Source organism: Alternaria ethzedia (assembly GCF_023757985.1).
Source record: "Alternaria ethzedia strain BMP 0044 chromosome Unknown scaffold_1, whole genome shotgun sequence".
NCBI lineage: Eukaryota > Fungi > Ascomycota > Dothideomycetes > Pleosporales > Pleosporaceae > Alternaria > Alternaria ethzedia.
In genome coordinates this window covers 1107937-1134433 of record NW_026056194.1, presented here as the reverse complement: position 1 = coordinate 1134433, position 26497 = coordinate 1107937, and the positions used below count along the sequence as shown (strand labels likewise).

Genomic DNA, 26497 nt, shown 5'->3' with positions numbered 1-26497 from the left:
GGTGATCCGCTTGATCAACACTTTCTGTGGAGAGAAGGGAAAAGTCCGAATAGCTTTGAAAGGTCAAATTTGAAGGGTTCAAAAAGGGTACGAGCATTGAGAGAACACAGCTGGAACGCCGCCACCGAAGTAATGTGAATGCAACGACTTCACAGTCGCTTAGCCTCACAACGTGCCTAAGAGGAGAACCTCCGCAGAATACGCCATGAAGGAACATATCACGAAATTAACACAGTTCTCTTCACACTGTTACTGCTGAGACAGTAAAACGCCATATTCATGCTTTTGAGATATCTCAGTGTCTCCCCTCGACATAGTAGCCTATAGCCACGTGCAAATGCATCCGCAACAGGCCTTACCACGCTTTCATTGGCCGCCGCTAACGCTACTTGAGTGAAACCCCAGGATCGATCGAGTTGAGCCGACGCCTCTACTATTCGTAGAGCACGGTAGTGCTTGCTTCCCACAGGATAGCTAGTTCGGCGGCGGTGTATTGAGCATCAGGATTGACTTCGACTGCACTTCCACTGTCTGCTTGCTCTTTGAGAACGACTGGCGGTAGGTCTAGCTCCGAGTCGTCACCAGGGGTGGGGTTAAACACCGTACCTAGACACATGTTATCAGCCAAATCCACCCCATGACCATCGTATCCAAAGCTCACCACGATACGAAGGACCAAAAGTCCTATCCATCCACGCAACTGCATCCCAAGTCCGGAGATCATAGTCGTCCCATGCCTGCCTCCAGCAACACTGTGGAATATCAATGCTCCACTCAATGCCCATCGAGGAAAGCACGTCCAGCGCAGGGTGCGGATACGAAGTAAACGCAAAGTCAACATATGAGCCTCCGACCCAGCTTGAACACGCGATACCAATATGCTCCAGCACAGGAAGCTGTTTCCGATAGTAAGATAACGTGGTGAGCCAGTCAAGGAATGCGAGTTCTGGGAAATGGACCTTCAAGGTCTGAAGAGTCGGGGGCAGCATCTCATCCGCCGGTTGCTGGATATGTGCCCATTGTGGCTCGCCTCGTCCGAACAGGCACTGGTAAGGTACCAAAAGATGCTTGAGCGCCTTGAAAATAAGGAAGCCATCTCCGGGTAACACGTGGTCTAGAAAGCTGGTGTCCTCCTCACTGCAGTGAGTGGATGCGTCTAGTTCCAGCCTTGTCAAGACAGGCGCCACTGACATGAGCTTCTGGAATAAGACAGTATAGCTACCCTGATCGTCGCGATCGAGATTGAAGTGTGAACGGGGTCCGGCTACTCCTTCGTCGGCATCGTTGAAAGGCATACGCAGAGTTTCCAAGCGAGGGAAGTGTGCGAGGAAGGGAGACAAGGCGTCGTAGTGGCTGCAAGCTGGATTGAGAACGGCGGATTGTACCGGGAATGTGAGAGATTTGACAGCAGTGTTGATCGCAGACGAGTCTCCGTCAGCCAGGATGTGGCTGGCACGAGTGAGAACAATCTCCTCCAGATTTGGGGACTTGGCGAGTACCCAGTGGAACTCAGTGCCTTCGAATTTGAGGCTTCGTAGCTTTTGTAGTCCAGGGAATGTCGTGAGATGTGCTGTGCGATTATCGAAATGGGAGATGAGTTTGCTCAAGCACTTGGGGACGAGCCTGGGCCTGCCATCGTCGTCCTCGTCGGCATGTACAATTGACAAGCTAAGAAATTCGAGCTCGGTCATTTGCCAGAAGATAAGAGCGCAAGCGATGCGAGTTTCTTCTATTTCTGCTCGGATGGTAGAGGGGAACATCGCGCCCTGTGGTACAACACCAAGCGTGGGAACCTCGATACTCATCATGCGATCAACGACTTTGATGACGAGATATTCGGTCTTCATGGACAGATCCGGCCGTGACTGGATTGTCCGGTAGAATGGCCATAGATCTCCCGCGAAGCCCCAGCCTAGGACCACATCGCGATATAGCTGTCGTTCGACAAGCGCGCGCAGCTCAGGGCTTATGCATGCGATGCTGGCAAGACGGAAGTGCGAAGAATGATCGATAACGGACTGAAGAAGCTCTGTGGGTAGTCTTCCTAGACGACTATCAGCATATGGAAGAGCGCTGCCCATAGCCTCGTCGTGGCCTGGTGGTGAGATTGTTTCCAATGCCATGAGCCGCGCAGCTATCCACTTTCCTGATCGGGTGGTGTCAGTAGTAGGGTGTTCGATAAAGTCGCGTATACATATAAGAGGTAGAAAGTGAGGTGAGAACGATACTATCCCCTTTTGGACCAAGCGCGGTGCAGGTAAGAGAAAAGGCTGCTTCACCTTCACAACTTGATGTAGGCAAATACTTCGGTTGCCATCCACTTCACCCAGTGGTACTGCGACAACACAGAGCGAGACGAGCCACTCATGACTCCCGCAATACATCAACCACATACGCATAGGTACTCCTCATCAAATAGACAAGATCGCAATCCTCATACTCTTTGATGTGGGTAACAGTACACTCATCCCGCTCAACATGCTGTATGATATAGAGATGAGCATTTGTGTATTGGCGAATCGAAGGCCGTCTATCCATGGACATCCTGGAATCGTCCAGGCACCGCGACAGTATGACCTACTCAGGCAATGCCCTTTCTTGTATGGCTTGATATAAACGCTGCTCCACAGCAGTGCTGTTAAAGAAAATTGCCGCGTCTTCGCGTGACCACGATACGTTCACAGACGCCGGAATCTGGTTTATAAACCATCTGCCAAAGCGCTCCAATTTCTCATATTGAATCCGCTGTGATTCCAGACCTTTAGGATTCGTAGACCCTGCCGCACTTAAACGGTAGATATCACTCTTGATGAAGGTGATGCGGATACGCTCAAGCTTGAGTGCGTAGTATATGCGGCCCAAGGGGTTCATCCATGATTCTGAGGGGTAGCTCTCGCCGCACATATGTTTACAGAACTGGAATTCCAGCTCTTTCAGAAGCTGCAAGATAGTCGGGTTTATCGTAGTTGCCATGTGTAAACCCTTGAGGCCGTGGTCATATTTGATTACGAGTTCTTTGTCCATGAGGCCGGGTCCCACTTCAATGAACATTCTTCTGTTCCCGTAGAAGAGCTTCCTAACTTCATTGTGTAACTGCCTGTTGGTTCGCATGATGTTGAGGCGTGGACGCGTGACGTGTTGACGTGAAGGGTCAAGGACGATGCGAGGCCCGGGGGGAAGAAGGAATGAGTATGTGTGGAGCCGGAGCTCAGCGGGAAGTCGGATGAAGGGAAAGGGTTTGGCTAGTCCATGTCAGCAGAGTCAGAGTATGTGGTCCCTTCTGTACATACCTCTTTCCTCAAGTATGGCAAAGGCGCTTTCGAGGTTCGTTTCGCAGGCAATGTCAATATCTCGTAGTAGAGGACGTATCTCTGAGAATGTGGGTGTTGGCCCCTCCCACCAAGATAGCTTGTACTTGTTAGCATAGGGCCTGCCTTGTAGCACAGTCTTGTATGCTTCAGCATAAGCATCGGCAGTGGCGCGCGGCCCCGTGAGGCCTTTTACTACGAGGTAGAACCTCTCCGAGCCAGCGACGTAGACGGATCCTCCAGATGGGTTTGTTTTGCAGGCATCGTCAATATTGGTAATATCATCTTCGCTATGACTATCTGGCCGTATGCTCGATATGGCGCGATCGAGAGCTTGTAGCTTTAGCTTCAGATGACCAGCATCTGCGAGAGAAAAGCGCTCTGTGTCCGTAGAGGGGCTAGGCTGAGCCGGCGGCAAGACCAGTTTTCGGGCGTTCAGATCGTGGATGGTGCGAATGACCATGGTGTTGAGAGGTGGCGGTGTGGTGATGTCGTCGACGCGCGACGCGCATGGAAGAGCAGTTGGCTGCCCCGCGCGTTGGCCAGTGATGTAACTAGCCGCTCCGGCCATGCTGCGGCCCTGAAATCAGAAGCACATGCAAGACACCAGCGAGCCCATGCAATCCCATGTTTCTGACACCTGCCACCGCCCCATGACTGTATAACATGCCTCGTCCCGCCATTACCCTCTGAGCCACTCTCCATCGCCAACACGTTTCCTCGACGCGTCCATCTTCGCGTGCTTTGCCGATCGCCCCGCCCGAGGCCGCTGGCTCCACCCTTCCAAGCTTCACAATACAACACAAAGTCCTGGCTGAGCAAGCTGCGCGTTGGCGGCGACGCCCCTCCAGTCGACAGAATGGCTGCCCCGGATAATAAGCAGGGCTTTCTCTCCAATCTATCCCCATGGCCTTCACGCGCCGGCACCCCCAAGCCCCCGGCGACATCCAAGGCCGAGGGGAGTGCGGACAAGCCGAAGAAGGCAGAGCAGGAGAAGGAGAAGGATAGAGCTGCGGCAGTGCTGGCTCCTCAGCAGGGAGGAGACCATGTGATTGACCGGAGGTACAGGCTGAGTCTCAAGCGGTACCCCAAGGACTGTCCTCCGCTGGCTGTGAGGTGGTTCCATGCTATAGATGTAAGTAGTCAATATACACCTTTGGGCTTTCGTCATCTCCACAGCGCTCCTGCCTTCCGTTGCGGCACTGACTTTGGCAGACGCCCAAGCGCAAACCCCTCTCGAAACATGCCATGGCCCCAGACACGGCCCTGCCCAAACCCAAGAAATGGATACCCTTCGGCGCCAGCGACTCTCGCGCCATCGAGGCCGCCTTCCAGAAGACTGCCGACGAAGCCGATGCCGACGAACTGCGAAAGGGCATCATCAGCCCCACGACGCCCACCCAAGCGAGCGCGACTCCTCCCAAAACCACAAAGGTGCCCGTCAACGAAGACTACCTGTTCGATGTCGAGATCGAGACACGCGAGCTGGCGCCATCATACTGGCTGGGTCCTGTATACGATGTGAAGCGAGGGACGTGGTTCACACCAGATGGGGAGGCTGTCGATGAAGGTCTAGCCATGCAGCTCGAGGAAGGCTACCTGAAAGTCAAGCCATGGAAGTTCGGGAAGCCGGAAGAGAAGCGAGCAGTCTCGCAACCCCGCGCTCGGCCGCTCTCTATGGGCCCAAGTGCTGGCGAGGACCACCGCAAGGAGCTGGCCAGGCTGAATCGCGATTCGACATCCAACCCAGTCACGCCCAAGTCGTCGTATGATAATCTACAGAAAGAGGCTTCGAAACAGTCCAACGATCTCAACCCCGGCGATGCATCTACGACCTCCAATGCGCCCGCCGACTTACCGCGCACACACCGACTGTTCGGCGCACATCTAAACTCTACCGTCACCTATCAAGACGAGACGACAGCCTGGATGTTGACTGATGACATGTGGTCGCGCATGGGCAGTACCCTGTACCAGCGCTTCGCTGGAGGAGCCCATTATGCTGGGTACAAATACATCCGAGGGTACACCGATCCCAAAGAAAAGAAGAAACAACCGACCCCAGGGAAGGGATCTCAAAGCGCAAAACAGGAGGACCGACCGGCTACCCCCGCCCTGGCATATGGTTCAGATCACGGCAAGCAGTCTGACTCTGACGCCGACGGAGAAACGTCGGAAAACGAGCGAAGCATGTCGCCTTCGCAAACGCGCAGGCGCAATCTCGAACGACAGGTATCGTCACTGATGACTTCCTCGAAACCAGAATATGAGCAACAACAAGAAGAGGAAATACGAAAGCGTGAGGAGAAAGAGATGCGTGAAGACTACAAAACGCAGCACGGCAGTGATCAAGACCGTGACATCGAGCATCTGCTCTTAGTAACACATGGCATTGGACAACGGCTCGGAATGCGAATGGAGTCTATCAACTTCATCCACGACGTCAACACGTTGCGCAAGTCCCTCAAATCTGTCTACTCAGCTTCGCCCGATTTGCAAGCCCTGAATGCGGAAACAGACTCAGAGACCAAGAACAACCGCATACAAGTCATCCCCATAATTTGGCGGCACTTATTGGACTTCCCTAAGCAAAGCTTGAAGCACAACCGCAAAGAACACGACCTAGGCGATCTCGACCATGAAGATGAAGAGTATCCTAATCTCGAGGACATAACCGTTGAAGGTGAGTTGAGCGATCCGGTCCTGAGCTAGACTCGATAACTAACAACACAGGCGTTCCCGCTGTTCGCAATTTCCTTACTGATCTCGCGCTTGACATCTTGCTGTATCAAAGTCCCGCTTACAAGGGCCATATCTCTCGCATCGTCGTTAATGAATTAAACCGCACCTACCGCCTATTCAAGGAGCGCAACCCGTCTTTCAAAGGCAAAGTGAGCTTAGTCGGGCACTCGCTCGGGTCTGCCATCATGTTCGATATTTTATGCATCCAAAAAGACCCAAAAGCCAAACCAAGCGCACAATCGGCCAAACAGCGAAGATCTACCGAAGAAGGCCTGAAGCTGGACTTTGAGGTGGAGGACTTCTATGCTCTTGGATCGCCTATTGGCCTGTTCCAGATGCTCAAGGGGCGTACAATTGTTGGAAGACCGCAGAATTCCCCTACTGGATTTGTTCCGCCAAAGACGCCTGCGACGTCGATTGATGACCCCTTCTCACAAGGCGGAGACGAGCATGCGTTCGATATTACGACTTCCTCGCCTCTCTGCAAGCAAGTCTTCAACATCTTCCATCCGACCGATCCGATCAGTTATCGCATCGAGCCGTTGATATCGCCAGCGATGTCAGCTCTTAAGGCTCAGCCTCTACCTTATACCAAAAAGGGCATCTTCGGTGCGCCTGCATCGCAAGGCTTTACTGGTATTGGACAGCGCGTTGGCCAGGGTGTGACTGACTTTTGGACTTCTCTAGGATCTGGTAAGTTCGGACCACCTCTGGCTACCTGATATGTTCGTTACTAGGAAATACATGCTGACAAACCATGTGCTACAGGCATCGCCAGTGGACTCCTCAACCGCAGCCTTGGCATATCAGGAACCGAGATGACAGGCGCAGGCAACAATACACAAGGACAGCGCACTTCTCGACCCCTCACCGCTGCGGCGCCCGCCCCAAATAGCGCTGTAAATCTTGTGCCAGGACTCAACGAGCCGACCAGTGCCTTCATCAGCGAAGAGCGTCGCCGCCGCCTCGGGCAAGAGACCATTGCCGAGGGCACAGACGGCGAACATCCTCCCACCCTCATCGAAGGGGACATCGAAACCCTCTTTGCTGGTTTCCAAAAGCGAAGAGCAAGTCAACAAAGCGAAGACGGCGAGCGAGACGTAGAGAAAGATCTCGAATGGCAGGAGCTAGAAGAACGAAGTCGTAAGCTTAAGAAGGAGGAAGCTAAAGTCCGGGCGCTGAACAGTAATGGTCGCGTGGATTACAGTATCCAAGAAGGCGTAAGTGACAAAATCCTCTCCATGTGTAGCTTACGGTTCTAACATTGCAACAGGCTTTTGATATCTCGCTGCTGGCGAGTATAGCGAGTCACATGACATATTGGGCCGACGAGGACGTTTCGCATTTCATGATATCGCAACTTTTGGCGAGACATCGCGTTTTTAAGCCGAAGGAGTGAGTGTTGCTTGTAGACTTGGCAGTAGATTGATGATATACCCTGAATAGATTCCTGACATCTTCGATAACGGCTGCGAAGATTCCGATAGTGAGTATCATGGGATGACTTATATAGTCTGACCTGTTCGTGTTGTTCTGAAGTTTTCATCTTGGGCTAATGCACCCTTCCGCCGGTGATCATTCTAGAGACGACAGGGCATTTCTCCGCCAGGTGTTTGCTGCAACGCGCGGACGTGCGTTTGCTATGCGCGCAGTCTTCTTTGTTTGTTTTCTTTACCCAAATAGGGCAGTGCGCGCTTTCCTTACTTTCACGCCCCGGAATTTGCATTGGGAAGCGCGTCGCACAGACTTTTCGAGTAGCATGATCTCACTGACCGCGAACAAGGCAGTCGCGACATCGACCCGCACAGCCACCTCTCCACCCGCACCCGCAACGATGGCCACTTCAACGACCAATTTGACAACCGCACCTGCTACCACTACCGCCACTACGCTCAATTTCCTACGTCACATCAGAACGCGAGTCGTAGAATTCTTCCTCCCCGAAAACATCCGCCAAGAATATCGCAGGATCATCGCGCCTCTCGCCAAGTACAGATATGCATTCGTCGCACTTGTCGCCAGTACTCTATTCGCGGTCGCAGAGTATGAGCAGCCCGGGTTCTTCCCTAGACCCCAAGAGTTGACCAACGCCGTGGTATGTACGTCGTGGAAGCTACCTGGAAGACATTACTAACGGCTTGTAGATTGGCTTCCTGTGTGCGAGCATGCTGATCTTCGCTGCGTTCGCGTTGATGGAATACACCGAGACGCACACCTGGCCTTGGGAAGACGAGGGCTTCGTGTGGCCGTGGCAAGCGCTGCTGTGGAGTCAGACTGCATACGTCGATGAGACGATGGGAGAGGGCGTCGCTGCGTATCGCAACATGAACATGATGGCGCCCTCGACCCGGGTAGATGGAAGTGAAGAAGCTGTGGTACTGGAGGAGACTGCATCTTGGAACGACAGTACCAGATCCATGGCTGATTCCACACTCGGCTCTACTACCCCGGCTGGCTCGCCCGCTCGACCCGACATCATCATCCCGCCCACGCCCTTGCTACCTGGTGGCCTTCGACCAATCCATCTTCCACCGCCGCCGGTCCATCATTCTGGTCTCTTGGGGGAGTCGCCGATGCAGATCAAGTTCAAACACTTCAGCGGGCATTCGAGCCGGGAGAATGTTGATGAGGAGTAGATTGGGATAGCCTAGAGGTGTATGCGGACATTCGAAGCAAAGAACGAGGGGATCTTGGAATGTCGCGCTATGCTTCAGCGGCCTACAGGCTGGGAGATGTCAAAGTCCGGAGTAGTCGAGGATATCAAGCGTAGGTATAATGAATCACTTCAACAGAGGCAAGCATGGTTTGGAGATGACATGAGAAGGCAGAAAAAGTACCATTCTCAACTATCTACTAATCGTGAAGTGCAGTACCCATTGCGGACCAGCCGACAACAAGCATACAAAAAAAAGAGCATACCAAAACGGCGCTCGCAAACAAAGCTGCACCCCACCGCCTCATTTCTGAGCGCGAGCCGGCTTCAGAAACCTCACCCAATGGGTTTGGTGCTTCCTCACCAACTCCTCCAACTGCCCAAACAGCGCCGCGTCCAGTTCTCGCTGCAGTTGAACCTTGTTCTCCTGCCAGCCGACCGTCTCCAGGTAGCGCCACGCCCGCGCCCACAAGAAGAAGTCGCCCCCTTCGAACAGCTGCTGCTGACCCCCATTGTCAGCGACAAACCCAGTCACCAACCCATCAACACGTGCCAGCACGGAGATGGTTTGACGAAGAGCCACTGTCCCACCAGGGGGCAGCGACTGACCAGATTTGCATTGCCAACGCAGGAGGTTAGCAAACGAGCGAAGTCCGTTCTCTTTGCGACGAAGATTCGTCTCGAAAGAGGCGAGGGAAGAACCGGAGATGTAGTCGGCGATCTTGTCCAGACCGACCGAGCTCACATGCCCGAGGTCGGCTGCCATGACCTGCAGGATGCTGAAGAGCTCAGCGTCGAGAGGGGTCTCCCGGCGGGAGGTCTTGTCGTCGGCGTCGTCCTTGATGCCCGGGGCAGCGACCTCGCGGAGTTGGTAGATGACGTTACCGCCACGGCCAGCACCGCGACGGCGCGAGGAGGGGCGGGAGGCGGGACCAGAGGAGAAAGACGAGGTTGGCGCGAAGGCCAAACCGGCACCAAAGGCGCCACCGAAGGAAGGAGCGGGAGCAGGCGCGGCAAAACCAGCACCGAAACCAGCACCGAAGGACGGAGCAGCAGCACCAGATCCAGGCCCGAAGGCGAAAGAAGAGGAGGGGAGAGGAGCGGGCGCGACAGGTCCAGGAATGTCATCAGCCTGGGGCTTATGGTCAGCCCCAGCTGGAAGAGAGAGGGAAGGTGGCGGCGCGACAAATCCGGAATTGTCGTCAGCCGGAGGCTTATGGTCAGCCTCCGCTGGGGGAGAGGGGTGTCGAGGAGGAGGGAGAGGAGCCGAAACCGAGGATGTGAAGCCGGGCAGCACCAGTCCCAGGGAGCCCGAAGCATGATTAGCAGGTGTCGCCAGCGACAACCCACCAAACAGAGGCTGTAGCTGTGGTCCTGGTGCTGGAGCCGGGAGCGGAAAGATGTGTACGAGCCCTTCGGGCTTCGACGGGATGCCGGCCAGGATTTCAGCGACTGTGCGCTGAGGCGGCGGCGGTGCGACAATGGGGGCGGGTGGTGCCGAAACAACCACAGGAGCCGGAGCGGGAACAGGAGCAGCAAGAACCACGACCGGAGGAGGAACCGGAGCGACGAAAGGCGAGGGGGGAGGCGAATTCGGAAGGGGAACCAAACTCGCAGCCAATCTCTCACCACGAACCGCACGCCAGCGCCACCCACACACCGGATCCCAAACTCTTTCTATCTGGCCAGAGGCCTCGGTGGACCTCACGTCCAGGAATGTGTCGTACTTGCCCTCAGCTGGCAAGTATTGCTGCTGTTGTTGCTGTTGCTGTTGCTGTTGCTGCTGCTGTCGGGGCGGCGACAGGAGGGAGCCAGGGCGAGCCCACTCAGGGACCGGAGGAGGAGACCGGGACCGAGCACGCGCAAGAGCTCGACGCTCTCGGCGCGGCAGCGAAGAGGAAGGCGAAGATGGGGCGGTATGCGGACCAGCCGCAGGGACCGAAGAAGAAGAAGAGGATGGGGGAGAAGCCCAGAAGTCATCATACTCGCAAGCGAGCCACCCCAGGAGAGTAAAGACGGCGAGGAAGAAGAGGAATGCCATTTTGGCAAAGATATGTGATGGTATGTATGTGTGTGTTGGAAATGTGTGGGCTGGAGAAAGAAGAGAGGGGACGGGGAAATCGCTCTTTATATATTGGGCATCTGGGAGCTGCAAAGCTGGGGGGAACGGTACAATAGCTATCTTTCTATTATGAGGTGGATTGAAAAGTCGAGGTGACTGCTGGAGACGACAATGGGGAAAAGTGGAGAAGTGAAGGTGGAAAATTTACCTATTGTGTTCGCCTTCACCTCGGATTATCGTGTGGATGGGAGACTCATGGAATAGCGAGGAGGTACTCACGTCGCCAGCGGACTTTACAAGCTTCATACAGAATCATGCGTATATCTCCAGACCTACCCATGATGTCTCTGCCCATCAAGCAAAAGTAACTTGCAAACCTCCAGGCCTCCCCATGATGCCTCTATCCACACACTGCCAATGCGATGTAGACCTCAACACCCTACCACTCTCTGACCTCACCCCCAGGCCCAATAAATCCCGGACTAACCCAAGCCTTTGCATCCCTACTTTCCCTTCTAACCATCTCCTCATCAACTTCAATCCCCAACCCCGGTCCCTTCATCAACTCAATATACCCCTCCTTCACATCCCACACCTCGGGATTCTTCGTGTAAGACGTAAGATCCTGACTACCAGCATTATAATGTATACCCAAACTCATCTCTTGAATCGCGAAATTGGGTAGCGTGCAATCTACCTGAACACACGCGGCGAGGGCGATGGGGCCTAAGGGGCAGTGCGGCGCGATGGCTACGTCGTAGGTTTCTGCGGCGGAGGCTATACGGCGCATTTCTGATATACCGCCTATGTGCGAGATATCTGGTTGGAGGATGTCGACGCAGCCGGCTTCGAGGAAGGGGCGCACATCCCACCGTGAATGGAGGCGTTCGCCTAGCGCTATGGGTATGGACGTCTGGTTGTGAAGCGATGTGATACCTGTGATATGTTCAGAGAGTAGGGGTTCTTCGATGAAGAGTGGGTGGTGTGGTTCCAGGGCTCGCGCCAGTTGCTTGGCCATGGGCTTATGGACGCGTCCGTGGAAGTCCATACCGGCGTCCATTCCGAGGTCTTTGACTGTTTTGAGACGGTCGACGGCGGATTGGAGGACTGATGGGGAGTCGAGCCACCCAATGTCTTCTGTTGCGTTCATTTTTACGGCGTGGAAGCCCTGGGCCTTTCGTGCTAGACTATTTATGTACATTAGTACTGCATGCTTGCGGCTACGGCGATGTCTTGTAGTCAAGATTTGCTTACGCTTGCTCTTTGACATCGTTTGGTCTGTCTCCACCAATCCACGCATACACTTTGAGCTTGTCGCGTACTTTGCCTCCGAGGAGTTGGTAGATTGGCACATTGAGTTTCCGAGCCTTGAGGTCCCAGAGTGCAATGTCGATGCCAGCTAGTGCGCTCATGAAGACTGGTCCGCCACGGTAGAAGCTGGTGCGCCAGCACATTTGCCATACGTGCTCGATGTCACTGTTATGTCGTCAGTATTGATGCGGCTCCATATACTTGGGATTGTCTCACTCTGCTTCGAAGCCGACGTAACGCTCAGCCCAAGCGTCTAAGCATCCTTCGACTGCTTGTGTATGGCCTTCTAGTGATGCTTCACCCCAACCATAATTTCCATCTGCATCGGTGATCTTGACGAACAGCCAACGCGGTGGAACGCGAAAGTACTCGATCGTTGCTATTTTGCCCATGGCTTACGCTCTTCGTTTTTGTACTCTACTATCTCTGTTAACGTTCGGAGTTGTCGATGCCAAGTTACTGTTAGGTTCTCAAGCATGTTCTTCACTTGGAACATGGCATTGCCATCTGGGTCTACATAACTCCTAGATTGGCCAATCAGCACAATGCCGCCGCCATGTCCCCTTCGCGGTAAGCCGAACGGCGGCGCGGGGTCAAAAGGGCCAGAAGGGCTCCACCGCGGGGCGCATAGCTTCGGCAGCTGGAGTAAAGCAACCCGAGGAACGGCTGATCAAGACTTGCAATAAAACTCGCGGTACTCGCTGCGCGTAATAGCTGCTGCTTGACATTTGACTCCAGTAAAAAGAAGAAACACATCACCAAGCGACAAGAACGCGATTCTACGCACGAGCCACAAGGATGACATCATCACCACCAACCGGCGTCTTCGTCCCCGTCCCGACCTTCTTCAAACCCCAATCCGAATCCAAATCGCTGCAACCCGCTGTCGACGTGCAGACTCAAGTCGAGCACTCTGTATTCCTTGCCAAAAATGGCGTGCGCGGTCTCGTCCTGCTCGGCTCCACGGGCGAAGCGATTCACATGTCGCGACAGGAGCGCATCGACCTTGTCTCTGGTGTACGGAAGGGGCTAGAAGAGGCAGGCTTCAAGGACTACCCAATCATGGCTGGTACATTGATCAACAGCGTGGATGAGACGCTTGAGTGGCTGGAAGACTTCAAGAAAGCGGGCGCGCAATGGGGACTTGTCCTTGCGCCGGGCTACTTCGGAGCCGCGGCGAGCCAGGAAGGCATCAGAGAATGGTATACCGTCGTCGCGGACAAGAGCCCATTACCCGTACTCATGTGAGTTCCAACCACGTGAAGTTGTTGTATCGTACTAACGAGGCGACAGCTACAACTACCCCGGTGTAACCAACGGCGTCATGGTCACCCCCGAAACCTACCGCATCCTCGCCCAACACCCCAACATCGTCGGTTGCAAGATGTCGCACGCCGTCGTCTCATGGCACAACCAAGTCTCGCTAGACCCCAAGATCGACCACAACAAATTCCGCGTCTACTCTGGCCTCGGCCAACAACTCGGTCCCATCGTCATCTTCGATGCCGCAGGTGTCATCGATGGTCTCGCAGCCATATACCCCAAGACCGTTTGCTCGTTGATGAAGCTGGCGGAGACAAGGCCGATCACCGATGAGAACCTCAAGAAGATGAAGGAGCTGCAATACACCGTTAGTACTGCAGAGGAGTTCATCGGCAAGTATGGTATCGTGGGCATCAAAGAGGCAGTCAAAAGGGTCACCGGTTTTGGCACAATGGAGGGCGGAAGGCTGCCCCTCAAGGGTAAGCTCCCTGATGGCGAGTGGGAAAAGTGGAGTGAAACTTGGGAAAGGATACAGAAGATGGAGGATTCATTGAGTGAGAAGGACTTCAAGTAGAGAAAACTTTGTTGATCTAAGCGACCGTAACGATCGAGCTTCATGTATCCTCATGTCTTGAGTGACATTGTTTTGATCTCTTCCTCAAAGTTCAACGTCATCACGTCGGCTAATCTAGCACAGTGCTTTCCTTCTGTCAGCACCCAAAGCAGTAGTTCACAACGTTTATGAACAAGGCATGGGTCACGTACACAGACGGCGAGCAATATTCCTGCTACATATACTGGTCTAACGAAATACCAGTCGAACTGATCCTGATCTCACGCCTTACCACTCTCGAGCCTGCCACAGGCAGTGCACTACGTCAAAATGGCTAAGTTGGATGATCTGCCAGATGAGCTGATACTCAACATACTCCACAGAATTACCTCCAATGAAGCTGACCAGACTACTCTAGCAGGTTTCGCACGTGTTGCGAAGAAATACCGACCCGTCGCCGAGGAGGTTCTTTACCATGCGCCTATCCTTCCCCTCGGATTTGATCATCATGGTGCCGTTATGCAATTCCTGCGTGCATTGATCAAGGACGCGAAACTCGCGAACTTCGTGCATCATCTCGTGCTTCCAGTCACGAAGCGACTGCACCACGATGTGTCAGAATGTCAAGATCAACAATGCGTGCACGGTCTGGAGAACCTCAAAGCTGATATAGATCGCCGAGTGGGCTCCGATTATAAGCTTTGCACTCAAGTTGAGGGTGAGAAAGAGATTTCCATCGACGGAAAGATCGACGGACAGACGATGCCTGCATGTTATTTCGAGCCGTCACTCGGTGGCCTCATCCTCGGTCTGCTCCCCAACCTGGAAACGCTCGACATGCAAACCTACCAAGAACCATTTGGCCCGGATGAGCATGGTAAGGTACGGCCAAGAATCACCGAGACAACGGTCCAAGACTGGTTTGGTGCTCAAAGCAGTCAGGTTGGCGACAACGCCGTTAGTGGTCTTGCTGGTTTGCAACACCTGTCTTGTGAAGAGATCACAGGCTTTGAATTCTTTCGAGGGCCAAATCTAACGTCATTGGAACTAAAATGGGATACTTACTTGGGAGCGAACCCCATCGCAGCCCCGGTACCCGCTGTCATTTCTACCAGCATCACTTCTATACATCTTGAGATGACCATTCAAATGCTCGATGGCAGGAGGTGCATCAGAAGCGAATACCTCCACGATCTTTTGCAGGGTTTGCCAGCGCTTCAGAAGATATCAGTATTTCTCTCTTACCCTGAACGGCACTCTCACCTTGACTTTGAGGATAGAGACGACCTAGGTTGGGATAACATCATCGAAGCTCTGAAACACGCAGCGCCAACGCTTGAAGAGTTGTTTATTGATGTCGAGGTACCCTTTACGGATGAGAGCGTATCGACACGGGCTCGGTCCATTGCAACTTCGCTGCGCAATCATAAGTTTGACAAACTGAAGCGGCTACGCATCCCGAATGAAGCGCTGTGCAGCGTACAAATGAGTCATAGGGTTGATTCGGTCGACTCGCTTCCCTTGGGCCTAGAGACGATCGAAGTTGTAGACCCTGATTACCGCACTCTGGTTTGGGTGGATGCCCTGACAGTTCGTAAACGTGAGGGGCATCATGCTGCACTGCGCGCAGTTGCATTGAGACAGCGGGATTGGGTCGAAGCCGCGCAAGTCTGGTCAGATGCGGAAGAGGAGGGCATTGCGATTATTAGAGCCGTCTTGCCCACTCACTAGCTGCTAAAATATTGTGGCTCGTATACATTTCATATTACGCTTTCGGTGGACACTGGTAGAGGGGAATTACCAGATTTCGGCTGCTTTATATACCCAATTCTTCTTCTCGGATCTATAGCTTCTTAAAGTGGCTCATAAGTTCGTAAGGGCATCTTCATGTAGAACCAATGTATCACACGTAACACCATGATGAAGACGATGAGATTGAATGAAGTGCAAGGGTGAGTAGCTGTGATGAGGCGCGCCGAGGTCGGACGCGACGCGCACGCGCCTAGCAGCTGATCTAGATCAAGATAAGATAAGATCAAGCAAACTCATATTGGATGTTCTCCACCCAAACATCGAACCACGCGCAAATTTTCGCCAGCCACAACACGACTTCCTTTTGAGACCGTCAGCCGCAATGTCGACTTCAACAGATCATTTGCGGGTGTAAAGCTCGTACCACCGGAAAAGAGCCGAAGATGGGGTTCAAGCCGTCTCTGGACCCGCCGAAAGGACCCATCTGATAAGATTATCCCATCAACACCATGCTTCGAAGGGCTAGTACCCCTTGACTGCGTACCCGTCATGGCTAAGCCCTTACCCAACATCTCGTGTTCGCCGTCTAGTCTTGCTGTCGCGACGTCGTGGTCAAGCTCCGGGACAAACTCTAGTTCAAGGCGTCCTGCGCAAGAAGCTTTGGCTTGGGTATGTCGGCCCACACGAGTATCACGCTTAGCTGTTGCTGCCGTGCAGGATCCAGAGTCGCACCAGTGTATTTGATCTTCCATGCCCTGCGCGATTGGAAGACTGCGTTGCGTTCGATTCCTGCAGACAGATTATCAAATCGCTGAGAAACGCCTACCATGGATTCTATTGCTGCTGTTCAGCCTGGCACCGAGCCTACGAGGCAAAAGAGCATTGATGTTGTCGATGTTGACGAAGAAGATGCGATTCGCAAGGTTGAGGAAGCTAACATGCCTTCTGTCTCTGCGCAGGAGGGTGTCAGGGAAGTCGAGGCTGTTACTTTGGCGTGGACCAAGACATCTCTAGCATGCGCATTCTTATGGTACGTCGCTAGAACTTCCAACCATATATCGACGATGAGACTGACAGAACCCCAAGCATGTGGCTCTTGTACCTCACGAATGCGTTCCAGTCATCCATTACCTCGAACCTCACACCTTACGTAACATCCGGATTCGAAGAACATTCCCTCATCACCGTCATTACCATCGTCTCGAACTCCATGGCTGCAGCCGTATACATCCCAACCGCCAAGCTGCTCGATCTCTGGGGTCGTGCCGAAGGTTTCGCTACAATGGTGTGCTTCGCTACCCTCGGTTTGATCATAATGGCTGCATCTACAAATCTAGCGACGTACTGTGCTGCGCAGGTCTTCTACACTATTGGATTCGGTGGTATGACTTACTGTGTGGACGTCATCACAGCGGATTCGAGTAGTCTGAAACACCGAGGTTTGGCTTTCGCATTCACGTCTTCGCCATACATTATCACAGCGTTTGCTGGTCCAAAGGCGGCTGAGGGCTTCTACAACAACATCAACTGGCGTTGGGGTTTCGGTACTTTCGCAATCATTCTGCCCTTTGTCGCTGCACCACTGTTCTTGCTATTGAAGCTCAACCTGCGGAAGGCGAGAAGAAACGGCGTCCTTGCAAGGGAGGCGAGTGACAGGAGCCTTTTGCAGAGCGTCGTCTTCCATATCCGCGAATTTGATGGTCAGTGTCTTCTACTCTGGAGAATTTTGATGAAGGCAGGCTAACAGCTCTATAGTTCCGGGAGCCTTCCTGCTGGCCGCCGGTCTCGTCATCTTTCTCCTCCCATTTACTCTCGCCGACTCAGCACCCAACGGATGGTCTACGGGGTACATCATCGCGATGTTAGTCATTGGCTTCGTGCTACTGATCGCGTTCGGCCTCCACGAGCGCTTCACAGCGGGAAAACCTTTCTTACCTTTCGACCTCTTGACCAGCCGCTCGGTTCTGGGTGCTTGTCTCCTCTCTTTTACATACCAGATCTCATACTACGCCTGGAACTCCTACTTCACCTCATTCTTGCAGGTCGTCACCAACCTCACAATCGCAGAAGCAGGGTACGTCGCTTCAACATTCGACGTCCTCTCCGGTGTACTACTCTTGTCAGTCGGTCTTGTCATCAGTAAGACCGGCTACTTTCGCTGGCTTCTTTTCATCGCCGTACCGATCTATATCCTCGGTCAAGGTCTCATGATCTACTTCCGTCACCCAAATACCAGCGTAGGCTACCTAGTCATGTGCCAAGTCTTCATCGCGATCGGTGGTTCCATCATCATTCTCTGCGAGCAGATCGCCGTCATGGCCGCCGCAGATCACCAACACGTCGCCTCTGTTCTCGCACTTCTCAACATCTTCGGGTGGCTAGGCGGCGCGGTAGGATCCACCATCTCCGGCGCGATCTGGACAAACTCCTTCCCGCAGGCACTAATGAATCTACTGCCAGCTGAGGCTATGGAGAACTTTGATCTAATTTACGGTAGCTTAGATGAGCAATTGAGCTATGCGAAGGGTAGCGCGACGAGGGTAGCGATCGAGGAAGCATATGGTATTGCACAGAAAAGGATGCTGATCGCGGGTACAGCGATCATGGGACTTTGTTTGGTATGGGTTTTCTTGATCAAGAATTTCAATGTGGCGAAGATGCAACAGACGAAGGGACGGGTATTCTAGGCGGCAGAATGGATATAGTGCAAGGTTGCTGCAGGTGAGAGAGAAGTTACAGTGAGAGGGAAGGCTTACGTGGAGGGGCTCCTCTGCCTGCAAACGAAAGTCGCGACTCTACCACCTTCCTGTATGTAAATAAAATTCTAATCTCTGCGTCCACAACGATCGTAAGGCTGTTCCTGGCACTCTAATCCCGGGTTGCATGCGAGAATTGACTCTCGCCACCACGATGTTGCACGAAAATGATCTTTCATCCGCATACCAGTACCGAGTACTGCCCTACTACTACGCCAAGTCCGACACAAAATCTTCCACTCCCTCAACAACCCCAGTTTATCTTGCAGTACCCAAGCGCACCCGTAGGATCCAGTCACCACCAACCCCGCCAATATCCGAGGCCCAGCGCCTTAGTCGCGAGATCGAGATCAGGAAAAGAACAGGCTGGCTCGAAGTACTGGGAGCGCGAAAAGCACGACTACAAGCCGTTCAAAATGGCGTGTCAACAACTGTCCCGGAACCACTATTTGGCTTGAGACGCGAACTCATGGTCAGCTTATCTGCGCTACATGGCTTAGAGCGACATGGCTAATACTACATTAGAACAAGGACGCGGTTGGTCAAGAAGTACTGCATCAAATTGACTTGATCGATGACGGTATCGAGAGGATCATCGAAAGGCGCAAGATGGAGGAGGCTGCGATGGCGCTCGTGCAGATGTCGAGAACGAGGGCATGTTGCGCTTGTGCGCAAGACATCCGAAATTCTGGGGATCCGAGACCCAAATGATGAGGTCAACGAAAAGACTGTAGGGCCGGCCTTTGGAAGGGAGGAAAGGCGGGATTAATAGCCGTGCGGATGTGTGAATGAACGCTCGACCCGATAGAGTTGACAATTTCTTCGTGTTACAGTACTGGTTGGAGATCAAGATCTCAAAAGCATAATGTGTATTCCGGCAACCGCTTTAGATAGCCCTATGTAATTGCAAAACCTTCGTTGAATGTAGATCTAGACCAAGTCTTTGTAAAGACCAAAGTAACGTCCGCAGTTCAGTTCTGCAAGCTCAATTCATATTACATCTCCTTCCCCCCCAGTCTTTCCAGATATCTTGTGTATCATAAGGCATCTGGAAGACCCACTAAGCCCCGTGCCACTTGTGGTGTCCTCCAATTCCTCTCCACCGAGCTGGAGGCCTCAGATGGCTAACCAAAACGCAAAAGAAGAAGAGCAAACAAATAGTTGGCAACATCCAGTTGCTCTCCATGTAATGCTTCTGGCTCGGCTTGCTCGTATTGATGAGACATATGAGACAGACAGCGAAGCCAATGAGAACGATGGTGAGAAGGCGCACGTATTGACGTAGATGGCGCTTTACGGGTGGCAGGGAGACGAAGGCAATGATAGCCATGAAGGTAAGTGCAAGTCCAGCCTAGTGCATGTCAGTAAAGAGTAATAGAGAAGGAGCGGGGCTTAACTTACGGATAGAAAGACGTAGTCGAATACAAGCTCGAAGCGCGTTTCGTATTTCTGAAGCAGCGCGGCCTTGTCGAAGAACTTTCTCTTAGGCTCTTCTACTGTCTTCGGTGCCGTCTTTGGTACCGAGATGGATAAGCTGTCGAACAAAGTCTGGATGGCCATACTCTCTGCGGTGTTCAAGCTTTTGGTGATCATGTCCACAGCTGTCAAGTTCTGCTCGTCCGTCAGATGATTATCGAAACTCTGCGCCAGGACGGTCAGAGTGCTGTTCCAGGTCTCGAGTGCTTTACTCGCATCGACGCCTTTTGGGATCGTGTTCCACAGGTAGACGTCGATCTTGCGACGGAGCGCGTCGGCGAAGAGGGTGCCGTTGGCATAGGCACCAGTCAAGCTGAGTCCTTCAATTTCGCGGAACTTCTCATCGACACGGTCCATTCGAATGAGGGCCACAACCCACATGATGAGGTAAGAGACGCCCTGGAGGACGAGGACGAGCATGATGTGGAGGAAGAAGTGGAGTGAAGCCCAGACTTGCTGCTTGATCGTACCAAAATGTTCCTCGTGCATGCGGTCGAAGTATAGCATGTACAGAAGATCTGAAAGGTATTAGCGTGACGCTCGAGAAGCCAGGTCGATGGTTGGTATCTTACAGATTATCAACACCGAAGAGACGATCTGGCCAGTTAGCTGAGTATCGAACTGAGATCCATTCTTGACGATCTTCGATATTGCTTTGCAGACAACGATGATTCCCTCTCCCAGGATGATCAAGGTAAGTAGCGACATGCGCTGTACGATGTGGGTACCCTTGAATGAGATGACGCGCCAGTAGCATGAGATGCCAACAGTGATGACGATTTCTGCAGCGCTGATAATGTACCATGCGTAATGTACTTTAGTCGTGAACTGCTTGCAGACACCTAACTCCAGGTTGCACGTCTCCTTGGGTAGAGCACCAGTAATGCTTCCGTACATTAATGCCGCGATGAGCGTCGAGCCGATAACGAGCGATAGCGGCAGGACAGTCCTTTTGTGTTTGCGCACGAAGAACAAAGTGACGCTATACTGAGCCGCGAGTACTAGACGAGACACCATGAGGATGAATGAAAGCACTTGGTACTTCTGGAGTGAGCTTGTAGGTTTTCCAGGTTCCCAGGCAGGACCGACGACAGCGAACCCGACCATAACACCGAAGTGGAGGGCTTTGGCAATTCGCTCGAAGATGCAATCGGCAGTGAAGCGAACGTCATAGAGCGAGTTCGAGTACCAGGTGAGCCAGAGCAAGGCGAAGAACCCGACGTAGGCGCGCAGGGAGGCACTGTCGTTGATCTCCTTCAACGAAGTGAACGTGGTCAAGTTGGCGACGAAAACTGAAAGATAGCGTCGTTAGCAAGAAACCTTCAAATTGTAGAAAGACCAGAATGCTTACAGAGATCGAAGAACAACTCTTGATTCGTGGCTTCGGCATGGCGCTTGAAAGATGGCATGTCACGCAGCTCTTGCGTGCACACCTCGACCTCGAGCTGAAGACCAGCTTCGGCATTAGGATCGTGAAACTCGCTATCGAGGACCGACTGTGTATTCTCTCGGGTTATGGCTGGGCTTTGATGTTCCTTCTCGCCGTCGTCTTTGACATGGTCTTCGACCAAAGGCGAAGCAAACCACTTCAAAGGCTTCTTTTCTTCGCTATGATGGTGGTACGTGTTGCCCATCTTGACCTTGGAGATATATGAAAGAGTGTAGAGAGTGATGCAGTCTCTATGAGTCACCGGTATGAGTTATAAATGGCGAGTGTCCTCGACCTAGGTGATGGAGAGTGATGATGCCAGAGCTTATATGCAAGCAGGGCCGACTGTCTGTTATTGCGTGATTGCGTGCTACTGTGATAGTGTGGAGTCACGGGTAGCATGGGAATAACTCTGGAGATCTATGAATGTGACGCGTCAATATATTGGGGTAACTGTGAGTACCGAGTGCTGTTTGGTTGTAGACGTACAAACGCTGTTTGCACGTGCCGTGGTATGTGGAGATACAGCAGCGGATGTTGCGGTGACGATATCAGAAGCTGTGTCATATCTCCTTATCTCCGGTCCGTAACTTCACCGATGAATACATCCTCAGATTGCAGACGACGATGCGACGGTGATGTTGTTTGTAGATTTTTGTGAAGCAGGCTGGCTGTAACATCGATAACGTCACCTTATCGTAACAGTACACATTGAATCTACACCAACTTCAACTCGAAGTTCTTAACCAGGACCTCCCCACCCAGCTTGCTTGTCGCAAAGTTGAACACACCGAATCGGTATCCCGTGAAGAACTGCCATGTATTCGCCATGTTGTATGCAGGACCAAGCTGCACGAACTTGGTGCCATCAGTGCTGTACCAGAAAGTTGTTTGTCGCACCGCGTTGGTGTTGGAGAAAGCTGGCGTGATGTCTGACTGAACGCGGAACCACAGATCGGTTGTGCCGGCAGCAAGACTAGGTCCCGTGGCAGCGACAGTACCGGTAGACTTCGTCGTTCGGTCTGCGTTCAATTCCAAGCCGTTGACCATTACCAACTTTGCCGCAGAGCCTTCTTTATGTATACCGATGTATGCTCCGGTGTCACGGAAAAGTACAGCGCCAGCACGGTCGCCAGTGGCCATTTTGCTGATGTCGATCTTGAAAGTTCCCGATGACTTCGGGCCAAGGATACGGTGTGTCAGCGTATTGCGCGCCGCGTAGAGGTCATTCGTAACAGAAGCAGTCTGTAACTTGATGCCACCAGCCCCGCCTACTAGGCTCCACTTGCTGGTATCAGGGTTGTGGTTGAATTCCCACTCTGCACTTAAAGCTGTTCCAGTAAATTTGTCCAAGCCGGTGGGTGGGGGGACGGTCTTGGCGGTTGTGACTGGCATAGGGTATGTCTTGCCCCATTCACCATTCACTTTCTCAACTTCCGGCCATCCATCCGCCGTCCACTTCAAAGGCGCAGCGACAGGAATGCGTCCACCAGGATACGAGTCCATAAACGCAACGTAATACCACTTCCCATCTTTGGTATCGACTACACCGCCTTGGTGGCTGTTGCCTGCGTTGAGCAAAGGTCCTGCAATGCTGTCGACGAGGATTCGCGCCTCATATGGGCCCCAGGGACTCTTTGACTTCAACACCCACTCGTCATCGGCCGGCTTGGTAGCAAAGATGTAGTATGTGCCGTTGATCTTGTACATGCGCGAACCTTCGAGGTATAGGCCATTTGGATCTTCATAGACTTGTTGACTCCTGACTTCCGCTGTGCCGTCGGCGTTCAATTGGGCAACCTTGAGCTGGTACTTGTCGTACACGATGTACATGGTGTCATCATCGTCAATAAAGATCCCGTTGTCGTAATAGCACTTGGGGAATGAGCCCGCGGCAGTCCAATTCCAGCTCGACACTTCGCCATTGTTGGCGGCTGCATTGTTCCCGTCGGCAGTCCATATGTACGACTTCCCGGTGGATTGAACACAACCAATCCAAATGAACTTGTCGGACGATTCGCGGTATCTCAGTGAGCTGGCCCAGATGCCCTTGACGTAAGCATGGCCTGCTGTGTTATCGAGGTCGTATATCGAGCCGAAGTTAAGTCTTGGTACGCTATGAGTTACTGGTGTCCAATTAACGAGGTCGTAAGACTTTAGGACCGGAGCTCCTGGCGAGAAGGCGAAAGTCGAGGAGGAGTAGTAGAACACATCGCCTATCCGGAAGACGTCGAGGTCGGGATAGTCTTGCCACAAGACTGGATTGTTGAACGTTGTAGCCCGACTGGTAAGCTCGTTGCTGGCGAGTGGGCTTCCCACGGCCGACCGAGACAATAAGCTGGCGAGCGCAATAGCTGAAGAGAAGCGCATGGTGGCTGGCGTATGCAATGAATGTGCTTGTGAATCGAGCGACGATGCCCTGGAGCATTTATACCAGCAATGGGCATTGCGCTATTTCGAGTGGCGCATGTCATCTCTGGAGAACCTTGTCTATTGTAACATGTTCATCAATTACCCCACATAGCCCTCTCAGGAAGTGCGCTACCGCTCAAGACGCCGTATTTACATTGAAAACCCGGGGTAATCACCGCACCAAGTTTGGGGTCGTCGGACCGGCTTCGCAACGCTCTTTCCCATTGGTGCAGCTCGGCTTGAGTTCTTCCGACTGGACACAGGCTGAGTGATCGACGTCGTCATTGCCGGTGGCTATCCGTGGTGTCGTGAGTTTTACCGAGCGTGAAGATTTGCGAGAATGTCGTATACATAAGATGAGATGCGAGGGGAGATGACATCGAGTGTGAGATAGAGGATGCAGGGGTAGATGTCAAAGCAAGAGGGCCCGAGCGTCAACCGTGTTTCGTCCGAGCTTCCAGACACGTCCCTTTAGACCCTGCACCAGCCTCGCTGCGGCGAAGAACATAGCGCAGACGTCTACCTGCTCCAATCCAGTCCGGCTGGTGTGCTTCCAACAATGCGACCTCTCAGGATGACGTCAAAAGTGTTGTCGTTCGTAGAATGACAGCTTTCCAAACAGGGTGTGACCTTTTCCCAGAGTCGGCACAACTTTTCTCCGATCGCCTTAGCCCGTTTGTATGTCATCTTCGCCCTGTACTTCACTTATCGTCACACAGAAGGACATGATCGGTGTGAGCAAAGAGCGACATTGCTTGTCTGCACATACCCTCAGACTGCTTCCCCGATTTGGCAATTTGTACAAACATGGGGTGCAGATACGGGATGCACATGGCGCATGCCAAGAGCAGACAGGACTCTCTGGAAGAGGAGGCAGACGACTGATGAGGGGACTAAATCGGTTCGTTTTTCACACATTGCCTGGCGGCGAACCCCTCTTGCCCGTGGTCGCCACAGTAGACTCGACATGATACGAGAACGGACACTACAGGCAAAGTTGGCTGGCTTCACGAGACCAATGGCTTCGATGCTTTTTTGCTGCACGGCGATTGGACATAAGTCTTCGCCCCCACCCTTCAACTACATGAAGGTTTGCTAACGCTCATTACAAATCACGGCTACCTTGTCTTGTGGCTTGGAATGCGGTATGAATGCTAGTCAGCGAAGGATGGTGGCCTAATAGCAACTGCATAAATAGTTGTCGTCATCTTACCAGGACGAAACGCCCACAGAACAACTCGAACTCCTCGAAGATTACTGAAGCGGCCACTCGATCAAGATTGTTTGCTTCTACTCCTTTTCAATGGACGAATTTGAGAAATACCTCGAGAAGGCGACTGCCAAAGGCTCGGACATTGTGCCCGGGGCGGTGATGGCTGTCGTCGATAAGGATGGTACTTTCCCTGATACTATCTCCAAATGAGTGTATCTCACGCGCGCTGCAGGCAAATTCATCTACAAGAAGACCGCAGGTTACAATGGCGTCACTGAAGATGCGGAGCCTATGGACTTTGATCAAACCTTCTTCATCGCATCCTGCACAAAGCTCATCACTGCTATTGCTGCCCTGCAAAGCGTTCAACACGGTTTAGTCACGCTAGATGGACCAGTCGATCAGTACTTACCAGAACTGGCTTCCCAGCCCATCGTTCAGATGGACGGCTCCGAGATCAAAGTGCGTCCAGCCACGAAGTCCATTACGCTGCGTCAACTTATCACGCATTCCAGTGGCACGACGTACGGTAAGTGTTTCTAGACGGACAGCACACAGCATGGACTGATTTCGCCAACTTGTAGACTGGGCTTCTCCAAGTCTTTACGCGTGGAGGGCCTCACGCGGCGAACTACCCGCTCTAATAACCGACGGCAACGTGGCTAAGAAGTATGCCTATCCACGGACCTTCGAAGCTGGAGAAGGCTGGGAATACAGCGGTGGTTTCGATTGGACCAGTTTGCTCATCACACGTTTGACCAACATGAGTTTCGAAGAATATGTCGAAATCAACATTGCAAAGCCTCTCGGTATAACTTCATTCACCTGGCATCTCAATCGCAAGCCCGCAGTGGAAGAAAAGCTGATGCGCACGAGCACTCGGCAGGACGACGGTAGTCTCACAGATGGCCCAACACCCTTTTGGTCTGGCGACCCTGTTGGAGAAGGTGGTGGAGCGGGCTTGTATGCCAATGTGTACGACTACACGCGCGTGCTTTCCGATCTCCTCAAACCTTCGCCTATCATTCTGTCCAAAACCATGGTCGACGCCATGTTCAGCCCACAGTTCGCCGAAGACAGTCTCGCGGCCAAGGCACTCGTCGATAACGCCGAGCTCGCTTATACCTGCACGTTGGACGCCAGTATGGAAGGCGTCAAACCGAACTTCGGACTGGGTAGTCTGTTGCTGATGGAAGATGTGAATCGAGAGAACTACTTCAAGCCAAAGGGTACGTTGTGCTGGTCAGGACTTCCGAATCTACAGTGGAGTGTCAATCGTGAGAGGGGAATCGCGCTGTTCTTTGCGACGCAGGTGTCACCTTGGGCAGATCGCAAGACGTTCGATCTTGTCGCAAGATTTGAGACGGCTGTTTGGCGAAACCTGGAAGCATAGAGTTGGTGGCAGTTGATAATTAGTAAGATGACTGGTCTTTTCGCAGTGTGCTTTTGCTATGCATGCATTGATGTCTGCAACGCTCGAGCTTATTTAGTTGAGTCTGTGCGCTACTGCGGTGGTACAGGCGAACGTGGAAATGACTACCTAGGGAAGTTACCAGTGGCGCTAGTT

General features: G+C 52.8%; 11 protein-coding genes across 11 annotated transcripts; 5 read left to right on the top strand and 6 right to left on the bottom strand.

Annotated features, from left to right (window-relative positions):
• Positions 1 to 433: 433 nt before the first annotated feature.
• J4E87_000370 (uncharacterized protein) lies at positions 434 to 2399 on the bottom strand (the record flags this gene model as incomplete). Its single annotated transcript, XM_049372028.1, has 3 exons — positions 434 to 606; positions 662 to 2146; positions 2396 to 2399. 3 exons carry the CDS (start codon positions 2397 to 2399, stop codon positions 434 to 436), a joined length of 1662 nt encoding a protein of 553 aa, XP_049238162.1.
• Positions 2400 to 2577: 178 nt separating this feature from the next.
• On the bottom strand, positions 2578 to 3771 carry J4E87_000369 (uncharacterized protein; the record flags this gene model as incomplete). Its single annotated transcript, XM_049372027.1, has 2 exons — positions 2578 to 3242; positions 3291 to 3771. 2 exons carry the CDS (start codon positions 3769 to 3771, stop codon positions 2578 to 2580), a joined length of 1146 nt encoding a protein of 381 aa, XP_049238161.1.
• Positions 3772 to 4167: 396 nt separating this feature from the next.
• On the top strand, positions 4168 to 8686 carry J4E87_000368 (uncharacterized protein; the record flags this gene model as incomplete). The annotated part of the gene is made up of 7 exons (XM_049372026.1): positions 4168 to 4443; positions 4524 to 5991; positions 6042 to 6743; positions 6819 to 7270; positions 7324 to 7445; positions 8019 to 8145; positions 8195 to 8686. The coding sequence occupies 7 exons, from the start codon at positions 4168 to 4170 to the stop codon at positions 8684 to 8686; spliced, it is 3639 nt and encodes a 1212-aa protein (XP_049238160.1).
• A 321-nt stretch (positions 8687 to 9007) lies between these two features.
• J4E87_000367 (uncharacterized protein) lies at positions 9008 to 10744 on the bottom strand (the record flags this gene model as incomplete). Its single annotated transcript, XM_049372025.1, has 1 exon — positions 9008 to 10744. The coding sequence occupies one exon, from the start codon at positions 10742 to 10744 to the stop codon at positions 9008 to 9010; it is 1737 nt and encodes a 578-aa protein (XP_049238159.1).
• Positions 10745 to 11204: 460 nt separating this feature from the next.
• On the bottom strand, positions 11205 to 12468 carry J4E87_000366 (uncharacterized protein; the record flags this gene model as incomplete). The annotated part of the gene is made up of 3 exons (XM_049372024.1): positions 11205 to 11952; positions 12020 to 12241; positions 12293 to 12468. 3 exons carry the CDS (start codon positions 12466 to 12468, stop codon positions 11205 to 11207), a joined length of 1146 nt encoding a protein of 381 aa, XP_049238158.1.
• Positions 12469 to 12874: 406 nt separating this feature from the next.
• On the top strand, positions 12875 to 13913 carry J4E87_000365 (uncharacterized protein; the record flags this gene model as incomplete). The annotated part of the gene is made up of 2 exons (XM_049372023.1): positions 12875 to 13320; positions 13370 to 13913. The coding sequence occupies 2 exons, from the start codon at positions 12875 to 12877 to the stop codon at positions 13911 to 13913; spliced, it is 990 nt and encodes a 329-aa protein (XP_049238157.1).
• A 309-nt stretch (positions 13914 to 14222) lies between these two features.
• Positions 14223 to 15623, top strand: J4E87_000364 (uncharacterized protein; the record flags this gene model as incomplete). Its single annotated transcript, XM_049372022.1, has 1 exon — positions 14223 to 15623. One exon carries the CDS (start codon positions 14223 to 14225, stop codon positions 15621 to 15623), a length of 1401 nt encoding a protein of 466 aa, XP_049238156.1.
• Positions 15624 to 16471: 848 nt separating this feature from the next.
• J4E87_000363 (uncharacterized protein) lies at positions 16472 to 18331 on the top strand (the record flags this gene model as incomplete). Its single annotated transcript, XM_049372021.1, has 3 exons — positions 16472 to 16674; positions 16731 to 17344; positions 17400 to 18331. The coding sequence occupies 3 exons, from the start codon at positions 16472 to 16474 to the stop codon at positions 18329 to 18331; spliced, it is 1749 nt and encodes a 582-aa protein (XP_049238155.1).
• Positions 18332 to 19460: 1129 nt separating this feature from the next.
• J4E87_000362 (uncharacterized protein) lies at positions 19461 to 21510 on the bottom strand (the record flags this gene model as incomplete). Its single annotated transcript, XM_049372020.1, has 4 exons — positions 19461 to 19751; positions 19802 to 20394; positions 20449 to 21168; positions 21228 to 21510. The coding sequence occupies 4 exons, from the start codon at positions 21508 to 21510 to the stop codon at positions 19461 to 19463; spliced, it is 1887 nt and encodes a 628-aa protein (XP_049238154.1).
• Positions 21511 to 22022: 512 nt separating this feature from the next.
• J4E87_000361 (uncharacterized protein) lies at positions 22023 to 23675 on the bottom strand (the record flags this gene model as incomplete). The annotated part of the gene is made up of 1 exon (XM_049372019.1): positions 22023 to 23675. The coding sequence occupies one exon, from the start codon at positions 23673 to 23675 to the stop codon at positions 22023 to 22025; it is 1653 nt and encodes a 550-aa protein (XP_049238153.1).
• A 1345-nt stretch (positions 23676 to 25020) lies between these two features.
• Positions 25021 to 26323, top strand: J4E87_000360 (uncharacterized protein; the record flags this gene model as incomplete). The annotated part of the gene is made up of 3 exons (XM_049372018.1): positions 25021 to 25111; positions 25163 to 25459; positions 25515 to 26323. The coding sequence occupies 3 exons, from the start codon at positions 25021 to 25023 to the stop codon at positions 26321 to 26323; spliced, it is 1197 nt and encodes a 398-aa protein (XP_049238152.1).
• Between the last annotated feature and the right edge of the window lie 174 nt (positions 26324 to 26497).